Raw genomic sequence first — 17,580 nt, 5'->3', positions numbered from 1 at the left:
CGGCGAGCGCAGCCCACAGCCATATTTGAAATTTAGTAGTCAACAAAGTTCACTTTTTATTGATCCAAATTTTTTTTTCCCCCGCCACCACCCGAAGTGCAGTTACACTATTTCAGAGCTGACATTTACTCTCCAACAAGTTTAGTTGAGGAAAAAAAAAGAAAGATTCTGCTTACATCAGAAAAAGCGCAAAAGCAACCAGACACCCCGGGATCAACTACTCCCGTCAAATATCTCAATAATGTTGAGTGCAAGTTTGTGCGAGGTGGATAACCCCGGGTTTTCACCGGTTGCGGTTGCGGTGCGGTTGCGGTGCGGTCCGGCGACGCAAGCAATTAGATTCCATTCATTCGAATGGTGCAGTTTACACCGCTTGCGGGTGCGTTGCGTGTCGACTGCGGAAGGCCTGCGGCGTGCCGCAAGCCTTCCGCAAGGATAGACCTATTTTCTATTTTTGCCGGACGCCGCAGCGGTAGGCCTCCGGCAAATGGCAAGCTAGCACAAAACACATCGATCGGGACAGGAAGACCGAGGCAGTTTCAAAATAAATTTCCGGTTACCTTTCAGAATAAAACACTTGCCAGCTCCTATTTCGCAAGTTTTTCAGCAAAACGTGACGTTGGCGTCGCCGGGCCATGTGCTCATTCACGGTTTAGACACCAGCGAACATGGACGAGGAGAGGTTTATATTGGAGGTGGAAAACCACAAAATAATATATGACACGGCACATCCTTTTTATAAGGACTGTAATGTATTGTGAGTTTGATGTTCGCGATTGCTTGTTGTGCCCGTCTCGCTTGCCGTACTGAGCGGCAGCCGGACGGGGAAGACAGAAATAAAGAGTGGACCCGCACTGACCCGACTCTCGTTATTAATATACTTTACAAGGACAACCAAAAAAAGGATGCTGCATGGAATCTCATATCTTTCTGCTTCTCTGTTGAGCAGACTTTCTGTATGTTTGTCGTTGTGAAATGCCACATGATCGCGCGCGCGCGGTCCCGCGAGACACGTTGGGAAGTGGGCGGCGACGGAGCTGCCGGACCGCAGCTGTGCGGAGCCGGTGTGGATTGACAAAAAAATTGACCCGTCCGGAGCACGCAGTCAAGACGCACCGCACCGCAACCGCACCGCAACCGCATCCAGCGAAAACCCAGGGTAAGAAAGGTTGTTCTGATTGGTCTGGTTTGAAAGCATTTTTTAGTTTTATCTTTTTTGATGAGAGGCCTAATTTTTTTTTATCGACATTTACTATGAATAAAAAAAAAACTGAGTAACTAAACACCTTGTATATATACGGTCATATTCTGTCAAGGGTGGGCAAAAATACAATTTTAGGACAACGCGTGCATATGAACTCATTTGCTCCCAAAAACGTATATATATGTTTTTTTTTTTTATGTTTTAATTGTCCCAAAGGCGGCTTTATGTTTTTTATTTATTTATTTTTATTTTATGCTAGAGCATACAGAAGATTTTGATGCAGCCTCAACTGCAAAGAACGGTTACAGAAATTGTAGTTACTACAAACACTGTCCAGCAGGAGACTAGAAGAGATCAACCCGTGCCATGTTGAAAAAAAGCTCAATTACTCACAATTCTAAATAGATTTGTGAAAAATGATCAAACTGAGCTATATTCTAATGCTAATTGCTGCAAAACGGAAACAGATAGAAATACTTTTTTATCCTGATGAAAGAAGAGACTTTAATCTTTCTTTTTATAGGTTCCTTGTTTTTATAGCAATAGAACACAATATTCTGTGGGCCTTGCAAAATCAGTCGCAGTCAAATGCAGTGAACGGGATTGCTTCTGTGAACATGGCTGGGAGCGAATGAGTGAAATATTAATAGGGATTTTCCGATCCCGATCACGTGATCGGAAACCGAATCATTTTGATCTGATCACGTCATTTTCAGCTGATCGGTATCGTGAGAAAATGATCGGGGTTTTCATTTTTAGCAATTTTGTTTTATTATCATTATTATTATTATTATTATTATTATTATTATTTTAGGGGCTACAAAGCAACAAAATCATCCAAAGGTAAACATCTTGCCAAACAAAATGTTTTATTTACTTTTATTTATTATTTTGTGTACTTCTGATGGCACCCCACCCCCCAAATTATTGGGATGGTTTTGTTAAAAAAATTAATAAATAATAATAATAATAGTAATAATAATAATAATTCAATTAAAATTTTAAAAAGGAAGCAATTTCCCCCCTTCTTAATACTTTGCCAAGGAATCGGATTGGGACTCGGCAGATCCTCAAAATCAGGTGACTTGGAGTCGGACTCGGGTGCAAAAAATGTGACTGGGAAATCCCTAAATATTGAAGATAAAAGATTTGATTTTTCACCATACATTTAATAAAATAGAAATGATACCAAGCCAACAAGAAAGCATTTGCAGCAAACAAAATATGCATGTAGTGTGATTTTTTTTTTTTTTTTTTACTTTTTTCCAGTTCAAAGGGCTCTCACATTAAAAAAAACAACAACAAAAAACAATCACCCTACAAAGGATGGCACAAAAAACAGAAAATGTTTTGATTTTTATATTTTAACTCATTTGCTCCCAAAAACGAATAAATACATTCCATTTTAAATGTTTTAAGTGACCCAAAGACGTATATATATATATATATATATATATATATTTTTTTTTTTTTTTTTTTTTTTTTATTGCTTTTTAACGCATACAGAAGGCTTTGATGCAGCCTCTCAACTGCAAAGAACAGTTGAAGAAATGGTGGTTATTACACAAACGGCCAGCAGGCGGCAGCAAAGGTGATCAACCAGGGCCATGTTGAAAAAAAGCTCAATTGCTCACAATTCTAAATAGATTTGTGAATAATGATGAAACTTAGCTATATTCCAATGATAATTGCTGCATAACTGAAATAGATGGAAATATACTTTTTTTTTTTTTCCTGATGAAAGAAAATACTTGAATCTTTCTTTTGGTAGGTTCCATTTTTTTATGGCAATAGAACAATATTCTGTGGGCCTTGCAAAATTAGTCAAAATCCAGTAAAACAGCCGGGAGTGAAGGGGATTCCTTCTGTGAAAATGGCTGCTAGTCAATGAGTTAATAGTAACAATATTTAAATTTGTATGAGCATGTCGTGAAGACGCAGACATAAAAATCAGTCGCCGGACCCGATGAGCAAAACGTCGCTGTACGTGTCGAAAGCGGCTAAATCACGTTATTATGGCTAACATTAGCGGCTTGTTCTCTCATTTGCTAAAAGGCGTTTCCAGTCTGATAGCTTTTACGGTGCTGCAATTTACGGCTTAATGGGTCATAAAAGTCAAGAGAGCTGCTCAATGGAGGTGCAAAAAAAAAAGAAAAGAACAAAAAGATGCCATGGGTCAAGGTGGGATGGAAAAAAAAAGAAAAAAAAAAAAGAGTATGTATAGAAAAAAAAACATGTACGCATTCGCACATTTCCCTTTCGAAGGTTGGAGTCAAAAGTTGACTGTGTTTGCTGGTTGAAGGTTAACTGCAATTCAGCCCTCTGTGATGTCGGATGAATAATTGAAGGCCTCAGCCAAGCATGATGGATGTCTGCTTAAATGATGACTTAAGTATGTTTTTATGCATATTCATAATTTATATACACAACACTTGGGATTTTTTATTGCAAATGCACTGACATTAAATGGCTCAAATATGTGCATGGTCATTACTAGGAATTTATATGAGAATTAAGAAGGCAAAAAAATACAAATGTAACAATCTAAAACACGAGTTAATATTAGTCAATATATTTGTTTTATAATTACAATTTTGAGGAGGGTGAGGTGAATTTAATGGAATTTGGAATAAGGCAGGAAAGTAAAAAAACTACCTGCACATTTTGGGCCATCAGGGAAGAATCCGTTGGGACAGAAGGCCAGACAGCGGCCAAGATGGAGGACGGACTTCAGGTTCTTGCAGCTGTCGCAGTGATCGGGTGTTCCGGAACATGATTGACAATCGGCATCACACGGAACTGCAAATGAAAATCAATCAATCAATCAATCAATCAACCAATCCATCAACCAATCCATCCATCCATCCATCCATCAAATCAAAACAATCAAATTAACCAACCAAGAAACACAACCCATTCAAACAATTTAATCACCAAGCAACCAATCCTAGACAACTAACCAACCAACCAATAGATTTTCAATCAACAACTCAACCAACTAATAAAATCAGTCACAAAAACAACCAGACCAAATAACTACAGTAAACAATCATACAACCTTGATTGAACAGATCAACAAAACACTCATCCAACCAACAATTAACTAACCAAACACTCAGTCATTAAATAACCAGACAACTATTACACACAGCAGCTCAAACCACTCAACCCAACCACTCAAGTCAACTCAACAACTCAACTAACAAGTTGTCTAAATAAACCTAACCAATCAAACAACGACCCAACACATAAACGAACAAGTGAGCAAATATCCAACCACTCAAATAACCAGACACTTAATCAACCAACAATCCACTTAACTAACCAACCTACCAATACCTCAACCAAGAAAACGACACAATCAAGCAACCTACCAGTCACCAACCAACGACTCAAACGGAACCAACCAACCAACCAACCAACCAACCAACCAACCAACCAACCAACCAACCAATCAAACAATCACTCACAAAAACAACCAGACCAAGTAACTACAGTAAAAAAAAAAAACATACAACCTAAGATGATCAGATCATCAAATCACTCAACCACCAATCAACCAACAATTAATCAACTAACCTAACAGTCATTAAATAACCAGACAACTATTAGACAGTAACTCAAAGCACTCAACCCTACCAACTAAACTCAACAACTCAACTAACAAATTGTCTAAATAAACGTAACCAATCAACCGACCACCCAAAACATAAACGAACAAGTGATCAAAGAGCCAACCACTCAACCAACAATCCACTAAACTAACCAACCTACTAATACCGCAACCAAGAAAACCCTCAATCAAGCAACCAACCAGCTACTCCCCATAACTACCCATGTGTTTCGGAATAGGGCCCACTAATCAACCCACTAACTACCTAACAAAACATGACATTTTTAATTTGGCAGATAGAGTACAACTTAAAAAAAGACACACACACACACACACACACACACACACACACAAATGGTGGTTTTCCCTTAGAAGGTAAATGTTCCCCCTCCTGTAGCAAGCTAGGATACATTTTGTGCTTTAACGCACATGTGCACACATACCTGAAAAAGATCCATGGCAAGCGGGCAATAGAGAACTTTGGAATTATTCATTAAAAGCTTAAGCCTGTCAAGCTAAAGCTTCCTGATTAGGGCAAATTAAATGTGCATCAATGTCAGAGAAACGTCTCGAGGAGAAATTATAAACAGTTGGTGATGTCTACAATTGTCCATTAGTGTAAACACTACAGCAACTAAACGAATGAATTACAGGATGAATACGCTTTATAGTACTGTAATGTGTTTCCCCAATATAGTCTGTCTAATTCCATAATTCTTGTTTCAATTACACTCTGCGCTCACTAAAATATTACTGGCACGCTCTAGACAGTTACCAAATGTGCAGTGACTGAAATTTGCAAGAACGTCACCATAGCGCACCAAAACATTTAATAGAACACTAATGCTAGGCAGAGAGTTAACAGAAATTGGTAGACAGTTAATTGGGTATTAGAAAGTTCCCAAATTGTACTACGTAGTAATTGGAACTTATCTAGATAGTTACGAGCACGTTTGACAGCTACTGCAATGTAGGACTGTGCTAGACAGTTATGGGAATGTGATAAACAGTTACTGGTTACTAGTCAGCTCAGTTACCAGAACATGCTATGTAGTTACCCACAAGTAACTGAACTGTTACCCAAGTGCAGAAAGGAGCGCCTCATTGAACAAAGCGCAGGGTGGTGGGATTCACTTGACTAATTGTAGACAGGCTCATGCTACTAGGCAAAGATTAAATGTCGAATGTTTGTTGCATGTTCCACGAGCAACCATTAGCTTTTTTTTTTTTTTTTAACCTTTATTTAAATAGGTAAAAATGTTTCATCACGAATTCTCATTTACAAACATGACCTGTAATATGTTATTGCTTAATATGGTTATGCCAATGTGCCATGCTAGCTGCATACTAGCAATAGCTAGCTAGCTAGATATTAACCAGCCATAATGCTAATGCTAAACTTGCACGATTTAAAATCATACAAGTTTAGCATTAGCATTGCATTGTCAATGCTAAGTACCATATGTCGCCGGCAAATGTGATAACGTGAGGCTATGCTAGCCTCAATTTAGCCTATTAGCATAGATTGTGCTTTTGCCATGTGTGCCAATGTATTTGTCTGAATTAACTGCAATTTGTTTCATGAATCAATGGCTATATTCTCTTCTTTCACACCTGTCACACTTCAATTCAAATAAAAACTATAAAGCAGAAGAAAAGGTCACTGCTGTTGGCCATTTTAAGTTAAGACAAAGAATGTGTCAAAACGTCAAATAACTCGACAGTGCTAGACAGTTACTGGGTACTAAACTATCCTTTACTTTTACTAAAATCTTTTAGCCATCTAGAGGAAGAGTAAATAAGTGAGATACATGACCCAGCAGAACTGACATCAACAAACTAATTGCTCATTAAATTTTTTTGTATATGGTCGCTCTCTGTCATGGATTTTCACCTATGTGTTTATGTATCTATCATATGTTTGGTCTTTTTCCGCATCAGCCGAGCACAAAATTGAAAATGCGATACGGAATGAAGCCCTAAGTCGTGCGGGGGGTGTGGGGGAGTTGTCTCAGGTGTGATGTCGCTGACGTGACAAACGACAACGAGAAAGGTCACACGCTGTTTATGTGTTGACACGTTATTTGTTTTTGTCATTCGGTGTCGCCACAAGACTGATGAGCGGTCATAAACTCAACAACTTTCAAAACTTGGCCTTCAAACTCGAATATGAAAACAGAACTCAACTTTGAAAACCTAATTTGAAAGCTTTAACCCAGGTTGAAAAGCTCACCTGGCTTGAAGCCAAAGCAATGACTTAAATACAAAACCTTTGTTTGAACTAGGCATCAAACTCAGCTTTGAAACCCTAACTTTGTTTTCAAACCTAAACTGTGAAGGCTTGGAACCAGGCTAGAAACTCATGTAAAACATTAACCTTTCGCTTCAACCCTAACCTTAACCCCTTTTTAATGTTCTAACTGTGTTAATGTTTATTTGCTTGAGCGCAAATGAACATTTCAGTCACGCATGCATGCAAATGATGACATACGCTCGCAATCCACGCATGATCAAATGTGACTAATTTGTAAACATCATGCTCTACATACGACTTCTAGAAAATGCGCACGTCATTCACATTTGAGAAAAATGTGAGAATGAAGAGTACGTAATGCTGCATTTATCTACCTTTTAGCATTTCCTGCCCAGTGCGATTGGAAAAACAAGCTTACTGCACATATAATAAGAGAAGCCATTAATGACCAATGAGGATCGCTGCTAATCTGCCGAATAAATCAGCACGTTGGCGGTTCGCCGAGACTTTTTGCTCCTAAAACAACACGACGCAACATTGGAGAGATTTAGCCTCTTTGTTTATTTGCCGTAATGAGGCTGTGTTTAACCGTTGAAGAGCTGCGTTTCAAAGGCGCTAATAACTCATAAAACCAAATAAAGCCGGGATAATTATGTTGACGTTCTAGTACGGTTGTGATGGATCGCTCCATCCCTCCCTTTGGAAATAATTAAGAAGATTAAAAAAAAAAATAACAGTATGGTATAGTGTACATGTGCTAGACGGTTACTAGAATGTGGGAGTGGGTTAGAAAGTTACCAGCACGGACTACATAGTTACTAGAATGCGCTAGACAGATCCCAAAATGTGCTAGACAGTTACTGGAAACATACCTCACCAGGTACTGGTACAAATAGACGGTTATTAAAATGTGGGAATGAATGACACAGTTATGGGGATTTAGTAAACACTTGCTGGCAACTAAACAGTTACTGTAACAGAAGGTGGTAGACACATTTTAAAATGTGGTAGAGAGTTTCTAGAATGTGCTACCGAGTCACTGAAATGTTACTAGAAAATAGGAATATTTTACACAGGTGTGTTTAAGTTCTAAATAGTAACTGGGTGCTACACAGTTACTGGAATATGCTAGCCAATTATTATAATACGGCAACGAGTTAATGTGTTACATGAAGTTATTGGAATGTCTGTATATAATATACGTTACAGAGTGCTAAACAGACTGAAATGTGCAAGACAATTAACAAAAACACGGCCATTTACTGTAACAAGCTAGACAGTTACAAGTTACAGCACTGGAACAGATATTAGTCATTAAATGTGGTTAACGCACTAGACGTTTACTGAACGTGCATGTGCTAGACGGCCATTGGAATTTGCTAGACAGGTACCAGAATTTGCTAGTTATCAGAACCTGGCAGTTCGTGACTGGCGTCGGACAATTACTAAAATGCGCTAAACACTGGTGTTAAGAAGATTCTGATTTCGAGTGTTTTGGGGTTATGGGGAATTTGTTGGTATTTCTTATTTCTTTAAGTTTGTTTGTTATTCCTGCATGATTGCACAAGTGTAAGAGGCAGGTAGCAACCGCCAAGCAACCAGCAACCAATCAGAAGTTGCCTTACTGTCTACACCAATCAGAACTCAGGTTTCACTAGCCACTAGCGAGCCGCTTCTGGACAGTGTGTGCAGAAAGCTGTCGTTCGGGGGAGCACTCGCCTCGTCCTCTTCGGCATGATTCAGTGGACTTCTTAATTATCGATCTTCCTTTAATCATTTGTGTGTCCATGAGAAAGTAAGTTTATGTCGAATATGTTGTGTATTGCTTGAGTAACTCCGTCAATGGCTGCTAATTTCACTTTGTCCATCATTGTTCTGTTAGAGAAGCTAGGTAAACTAGCCATATTGGGTCGAATTGTTGTAAGACAGTACCCTTTCATGCATAAATAGTAATTGCCTACTGTTTCTATAAGGGGTGTGCCAAAAAAAAAAAATCGATTCATAAAAGAATCGAGATACTCATTTATTAATTGAATCGAATTGATATTTAATATCCAAAAATCGACTTTATTTAAATTAGAAATGAAGAAGAAGGGGAAAAGGCAGTTGTAGCCCACATGCTGTTTTTTGTGGAACAAGGCACTTACGATACAAAATTAATAAATGTTTAAAAAAAAAAAAAACACTTTAATGTCTCTATTTGTCATTTTGTCTTGCAAAGCAGACTGGAGTAGATCATGACAATTTTTTGGATATCTGTAAATTGAAGCAGAAATCATTTGTCAATCAAATAATTTTGAATCAAGAATCGTTTGAATCGAGTCGAAAATCGATTCTGAATTGAATCATAGACCCAAAAATCGTAATCGGATCGAATCGTGAGACAGTCAAAGGTTCCCAGTTTCTATAAACATGAGAAGTGTTATTTTCGGCACTCATGTTAGACACATGATCCAACTCGTTCAGCCTTCTAACCCCTCTCAGCTAAATAGTATCTGTAAAGAATTATTTCGTTTCTACCATGCCTTAGGTGTGTTAATATTGTCACAGTAATTATTATTGTGTTAATATAACACTCTTATTGTATTATATGGTGATTTATTTACCATCATTTGTAATTATTTGTTCTTATTTTCTATTTAGAAACCACACACAGACACGCACACAAATATCCCATCAGAGGCTTCACATGTAATTCATCAGAATTATAAATATCATCATCATCATCATCACAACTCCTCAATAAAGAGTGGCATGAGAGTGTGAAAAGTCTTCCTGACACCTCCATTACAACTGGGAAATGCTTGATAGCTACTAGAATGTGGGAATGTGCTAGACCGTATGTGCTGTTACCCTAACATGCTTAACAGTTACCATAGCATGCTAGACAGTTACAGGAACAAAATGTACTTGATATTTACTGGATCGTGACAATGTGCTAGACAAACACCAAAAAGTGCAGTCACCACTCCTTGCTACAGAGTACCATAATACACTAAAAGGTTAGTGGAAAGTACTTGACAATTATCAGAACGTTTCTAGACAGTCACCGGTGGCATGTGCTAGAAGGTAACTTGAGCTCATCTCCGGAACAACCTGGCCTAGTTGGCCCCTCCCCCTCCTCTTTCTCGTCAAGGACAATTGTCTTTTTTGTGCGCGTTTTATCTCCAGCATCAACTCTACCCGACGACGTCCTTTTTATTTATCCCGCCAGCTCTTCTCTCAGCTCTCTCACACGCATACCCTTCTCTCACTAAGGTTATTTACACTTTTTTTGGCTGGCGCTCAAAGCAGAAGCAGGTGCGCAGGCACACGCACGACACACGCACACACGCACCTCTAATATTCAAAGCATTCCAGTGTAGCGTCTGATAAGATGCAAGGTTGAGATTTGAAATGAAAAGTTTGTTTTTCTCTTTTAATGGGGACTGACTGACAAAATCCATCTAATTGCATATGCACGCACACAAAACACACACATTGAATATAATAACACATTTTCTTTATGGTAAATAACTCCGTTTACTATTGCAGTAGCCAGAAAATGTTACCAATGTAAATTGTTTGACAGTCACCAAAAAGTGCTAGACAGTTACTGGAAAGTGCTAGACCATTGTCGGAATGTACAAGACATTTACCAAAAAGTGCTAGACAGTCACAAGAACATCCTAGACAATTAGTGGACTGAGTTAGATAGTTTCAGCAATGTGCTACCAAGACAAAAAGACTAATTTTGAATTGAAATAAACATAAATATCCACTGTTTATTCATATTATTTTACACATTTTGATTTAACTCATTCAACCCCAAAAATGAATAAATATGCTTTTTAATACTTTGTCCTTCACTCCCCAAAACGATGCAGCTTCTGACCTGAAGAGGTCACTTAAAGCAAGCAGGCGGCAGCAGAGTATAAGAGATCAGCCGGCCATATTGCAACAAGCTCTTTTCCCCACTGTTTTCAACAGGTTTGCAAATAATGATGAAACTTAGCTATATTCTAATGCTAATTGTTGTAAAACGGAAACAGATAAAAATACACTTTTTTCTTGATTAAAGAAGAGACTTTAATCTTTCTTTTGGTCGGATCCATGTTTTTAAAACAATAGAATACAATATTTTGTGGGCCTTGCAAAATCAGTCAAAATCCAGTAAAACATCCGGGAGCAAAGGGGGTTGCGTCAGTGAAAATGGCTGGGAGTCAATTAGTTTAAAAAAAAAAAAAAAAAAAAAAAGTTTTTCCTGAATTACGTTTTTCCTCAAGGAACTTGAACAACACACGACAGGTAAACAAAAAACTAAAGCCCTCTGATTTTTTTTCTGTGACTGAAAATCCCTCTGAATGATTATTTGTACTGCATGTGTGTCTCCCTAAACCTGCTGCGATGCCTTCAAACGACCTGCTTGAGCCTTGTTGTCGATGCAGGAAATCAGCACATTTACTGCGCAAACAGCAAATATGTAAAGTCGACCTAATCCCAGGACGCGTGCGGGAAAGTTCCTCTGGATTTTTCACGTGCCGCGACTATAACGGCACCGACCTCCTTAAAAAGCCTCATCGTTATTCATCATGTCTGCTGATCTGCATAACAAAAACGACCGCGGAGCAGACGAGAGACCTTTTCGCTGCCAAAGTCAACTTGACAGTTACGTTACACACATATGCAATTCACCTTGGCGACACTGGGGGCAGCACTGTCCCTCCTGGGCGACGACCAAGGTGCCCGGCGGGCACGTCGGGCAGGACGGCAGGTAGCAAGTCACCCGGGCGTCGCGGCACTCGCACTCACGGCAGCTGTCGTCGGTCCAGCGAGCCGAGTCCTGAGGCGACGACAGGAAGATTAAATATTAATATAGAAAAATAAAGCTTTAACAGCGAGGAAGGTCGTAGACAGTTACCAGAATTTGCCAGACAGTTACAGGAAAACGAGTGACAGTACAAAGAACCATGCTAGACAGTCACCCGAACATGAAGGACGGTTATCGGAATGTGCGAGACAGTTACTAGAACATATTATACAGTTGAAGGAAGGTGCTTAACATTTGCCAGAATGTGCTATACAATTACCGACTCACAAACTAACTTCGAGAGACCAAACAAAAATAAAGAGAATGTTAGCTGTAGGTATACCTGCTAATTAGCCCAACCATAATGCTAATGCTAAACTTGCGCGATTTAAAATCAGTTACTAGAACATGTTACACAATTGAAGGAAGGTGCAAAACATTTGCCAGAATGTGCTATATACAATTTCTAACTCACGAACTTCGACAGACCAAACAATAATAAAGCGAATGTTAGCGGCATGTATACCTGCTAATTAGCCCAGCCATAATGCTAATGCTAAACTTGTATGATTTAAATTCAAATACTAAAACATGTTGTACAGTTGAAAGAAGGTGCTAAACATTTGCCAGAATGTGCTACACAATTACTGACTCACAACGTAATTTCGACAGACCAAAAAAAACAGAATGTTAGCTGAATGTATACCTGCCAATTAGCCCAGCCGTAATGCTAATGCTAAACTTCTATGATTTAAAATTATACAAGTTTAGCATTAGCATTGCATTAACAATGCTAAGTATCACGTCGCCTGCAAATGTGATAACATGGGGCTATGCTAGCCTATCTTTAGCCTATTAGCATAGATTGTGCTATTGTGCTCTAATAAGTCGATTCTATTAGATTGTGTGAACAAAGATGGACAGTGACGTGAAGGTGCTTACTGGATTGTGATGGACATCACTCGGAATGGGATAGAACCATTACTCGATCATGCTAAACAGTGACTGAAGCATGCATGACAGTAAAAAATTACAATAAATCACTGTTGCCACAATGTGCTCGACATTTTATGCGTGACGAATAAAACTAAGTGCTTAACAGTTACGTAAACATGCGTGATAATTACTGGAAGGTGCTAGACAATTACTTGTTTTTGCTAGATAGTTACAGTAAAACAGTCGTAACAAAATTGTGTCAGAGTTATTGGAACATGCTAGCTAGACAGTAGTGTATCGTTATTGGTTATTATATAGTTACAGTATTGGTGATTTAATCGATAGTTACAATAACAGGCAAGAGGAAGGTGCTCGCTCCTTACATGGATGTGCTAGACAGGTTTGGGAAATGCTAGCTTACTAGAATGTGCTGGACACTTACTGAAAAGTGATTCACACTTACTGGCACCTGCCAGATTTGTATGGGAACTAAATAGCGAGACTATTACGAGAATGTGCGCTAGACAGTTACTGGAACATAGATTACTACATGGGTGTACTAGACAGTTACATAAACATGCTAAAACATGATTAGAATGTGCTAGACAGTCATTATAAGAAGGGGCAGCACTAGATAAGTTTTTCTACTCCTTTTGAACATGCAAACGGCACTCAACTAAGAAATGTATTGATATTTTCCTTTCTTTCAATTGTGTGTTTATTTCTTCAATCATCCATTCAACATGCTAGATCAACAAATTGATTTGCTACATACTTACAGGTAGTGTTGTTCCGATACCGATACTGGCATCGGCAGAGGTGCCGATACTGCATTAAAACAATGGTATCGGTATCGGTGACTACTCACAAGTAACATGCCGATACCATTAATTCAGACGCTAATATAGGATTTTGGATGCAGCATTTTGTGTCTTGCTGGTGCACGACATTCACTGATACGTGACATGTTCACTGCATGCCGATCTAAGATATCCTATTGGCTCTTTAATGCCCTGAACCAATAGCAGGACAGCTTTTACATGTTGAGGGAAAAAAAAAAACTAAGTATCGGTATGGTATCTGTATGGGCCGATACTGCAAAGGTGGGTATCGGTATCGGTATCGGGGGCCGAAAAATGGTATCGGAACAACACTACTTACAGGGAAGTTCTAGATGTGCTATACATTTATTGGAATGTGCGGGAGGGATGTGCTAGACACCAGAATGTACTTGGAACGTGCTAGACAGTTACCAATTAACAAACATGGTTTTCTCATTGGTTGAGCAATATGGTGCATTAGAAGCCTCCGTAAAGAAAGTTTGGGAGGTCTCTCGAAGACAGACCACACCAATTTTAGGAGCTTCTAATAAAACATACAGACACTTGACATACCAGAGCGAAAACTCACAGAGGCGGATTAAAAACCCCCAAAACAAATCCAGACTAGAGTGTCTTGTCAGGCCTGCAGATGGACGTGTGAGCACTGAAGTGCGCCGGAGGACGACGCACTACATTATTTGTTTATACCAGCAGGATGGATTTCTCCAGGGAGACGTTGGAAGAAGAAGCTACTGGAAAAAAAAGAAAAAGATAACAGCTCCCTTCGCTTTGGGCCTTGGCTGACCTTTCTGCAAAGTTGGACGAGCTAACCTAAAGGCGTAGAAGGAGAAAAAAAAATGCACAGCTTTGCATTCTGACTTTCTTTTTTTTTTTTTTTTTTTACACGTCTTACCTCTCAGTAATGAGGAGCATGAAAATCTATACTATTTTGAAAGTAAAAGGCTCAAACTTGAGCCTTAGAAGACAAACTGGAGTTTGGAGACTGTGCTAAGCACTTACTAGAACGTGTAGACAGTTACTGGAACATGCATGAAAGCTACTGGAATGTCATAGTCAGTTATTGTCAGGCACTATTCAGCACGTCCGAGATATTTACCACAAACTAAAGTGTGACCGACAGTTACCGAAACGTGCTAAAAAACTTATAGGTACACGCTAGACCAGTAGTCCCCAACCACCGGGGCCGTGGGCCACTTTGGACAGTTAAAAGATTGATTAAACAGCCAATAGGGATTTGCCCTGCTGCCCGACTCCTGATTGTTGACAATTGTGTCACAAATATTACGCCTCGACCCTCGTATCGTAAGCGTGAATCAAGTTATTGTACGCATAGCGGAGAGAAGCAGCAAGCGCGTGCGAGGACGGTTTTGTACGTACGAAGCACATTTTTTTACGCACAAAAAACATTTTGTACGTGCGAACAAATTTTGGCACGTATGAAACACATTTGTTGTTCGCACGAAACACGCTTTGTTACAGTATTTCCCATTACGCTTGCGTAATTGTGGCAAAAATGTAACGCCATACGGCCACACGGACTGCAATTACCGCATGCGTTGCGTGTCCAGAAATCTGATGATGACGGGGGTTCAAGCTGGAGAGTTGAGTTCACGTGATAATATCCGTGTATAGAGAGAGTCCTATTTGTAAACAATAGACCCTTCCAGCTGACGTCACTGCTTAGCTCCCGCAGCGCCTCCCGGGGGGCAAACATCCCATAACAAATGAATGTAGAGAGCTTGATTTTCGGCAAGCGTTTTCGTTAAAAGGTAGGAAACATGTCAAGTGTCACAAAAAACTTCCAGAGCAGGACACTACATTAATGCAAATCATTGAAACCAGTCGTTTGGAGCTGCTAGCTATAAAAAAATGGAGTTTGTTGGCGGGGCAAAGTGGAAGTGGAAGCCTAAGGTATGTTGTTTTTGGTTGAAACAGTTTGTCGATCACTACTTTCATGGTGTAAATTGTCAATCATTAAATCGTTTGTGTCCGTTTGTGTCGTCTTGCTGTATATGGAAGTCTTCGAGCTATCTTAACTTGCTAGCTGCTAACAAACAGACCGCACGTCGTTTACAACACATTCCTCACCAGAAATCAAGCCCGAGTTCAAGTGTTAATTGTAATAATGGTGTTAAATCGTTAACTTTTTTTTCAAAATGACTTGAATACCTGTGCAAAAAAAAAGTATGACTGTTTCACTAAAGACAGTATGGCTTATTCATCATGTCTGCTTCAAATTTACAATCAGAGGTCAATGTTATGACCAGCTGTATATGAAAAAGAGGAAAACTACCCGATATAAAATGATCTGAGCATATCCTCGTACTTTTTGTGGGTGCAAAACAGTTGTGTCTTTCTGCTCACTGTCTTCCGTCTGGTTTAGAATCGCTGTATGAGGCCAAAAGGATGATCTCATCTCTGTTTGAGCTATTAGAGCATCTGTCGGCCACGCACAAGTTCACCATAGCATTGGTAGCTGATTTATCAACTGTTTGACCTATTTTTTAGCTCACTCTGATTGTTTTCTAATTCACTCGCATTGACGGGCTGAGCCCCACCGCTAGGGGCGCACTTCAATCTGACGTCACACTGGAAGGGTGTGACTTGATATGCTTTTTGGACATTATTTCTGGGACTTCTACCATGGCTCTTCTCCCATGGGTATGTTTTGTGTTTAAATAGTGTTATTTTGTCACGTTTCATTTATTCTGAGCTCATTTTTTTTTGTCTTAAATGTCTGACTAATGTCATGCTATGTAGCTAGCTAGCTTCCCTCCAAAAAAACGAGTTTGCAAATGGTTTTATTTTGAAATATACTGGATTTACTTTGACTATGACTGCACAAACATAGTTACGGGCAAATCATTCATACAGTACAGTACTTGTCCTTTTTACCTTGTACGATTGTCCTTTGTGCAAACAGGACGTTTTCTGTGAGGAACACTGTGGACAGCACATTCCCGGAGGCTGAACCTGCTCTGATCCCTTAAAAAAAAGAAAAGAAAAAAAAAGACAAAGAGCACAGCTGAGAAAAATGTGACGAACGTGTAAACTTGACCTTCTTCCTCAGGTCAAGTCAGTGCAATGTTAATGACATTAACATAGCAGGATTAATGACATTCATTAAAACGAGAATGAGAAATCTTAGGCTAGATCTTAGAGAAGCTTGGTGGTTTTCGTATGTGGGTATCACTAGGAATGTTTTCATCACAAATGTGAAAAAGCATCTTCATACAAGTGTTCACAACAACATGAAATTTGATTTAAAATCCATCCATTGTCTGAACCACTTATCCCCACGAAGGTCGTGGGCATGCTGGGGCCTATTATGTGTTTCGCAGAGCCATTACATATTTGAAAAAGACAAAAGAATTATGACTTTGTTTTTTTCAAATTACACAAAATATTGTCACAGACAACAAAGTGTAAAAATCAAGTATTTGAAGCTTTCCTCCGTTCTACAGAGTCTGTTTTTATTTCCCAAATTCCAATTTGAATGTGGACAAATGGATAAAGGAGCAAAAAAAAATGTACTTAATTATCTTACTTGCTTTATCACAACGATTTCAAGCAACAAAAAAAACAAAAATATCTAATACATATATATATATATATATATATATATATATACATACATAAATATACATATACATACATATATACATATACATATATATATACATATACATACATATACATATATACATACATATATATATATATATATATATATATGTGTATATATATATATATATATATATATATATATATATATATATATATATATGTGTATATATATATATATATATATATATATATATATATGTGTATATATATATATATATATATATATATATGTGTATATATATATATATATATATATATATATATATATATATATATATATATATATATATATATATATATATATATATATATATA

The 17,580-nt window shown here is 38.4% G+C and overlaps 1 protein-coding gene across 1 annotated transcript in view; it reads right to left on the bottom strand.

Moving 5' to 3' along the window:
* Positions 1 to 17,580, bottom strand: part of fras1 (Fraser extracellular matrix complex subunit 1) — a 189,718-nt gene that overhangs the window by 111,849 nt on the left and 60,289 nt on the right. Inside the window, exons 10-12 of the mRNA XM_077522572.1 lie at positions 16,534 to 16,623; positions 11,746 to 11,893; positions 3,860 to 4,003 (exon numbers count right to left, since the gene is read on the bottom strand). Coding sequence (XP_077378698.1) covers positions 3,860 to 4,003; positions 11,746 to 11,893; positions 16,534 to 16,623 — 382 coding nt within the window. The remainder of the gene's footprint in view (positions 1 to 3,859; positions 4,004 to 11,745; positions 11,894 to 16,533; positions 16,624 to 17,580) is intronic.

Source organism: Festucalex cinctus, chromosome 5 (genome assembly GCF_051991245.1).
Source record: "Festucalex cinctus isolate MCC-2025b chromosome 5, RoL_Fcin_1.0, whole genome shotgun sequence".
Taxonomy (NCBI): domain Eukaryota; kingdom Metazoa; phylum Chordata; class Actinopteri; order Syngnathiformes; family Syngnathidae; genus Festucalex; species Festucalex cinctus.
The sequence above is the reverse complement of the archived record's forward strand: the minus strand, read 5'-3'. Positions and strand labels throughout refer to the sequence as shown.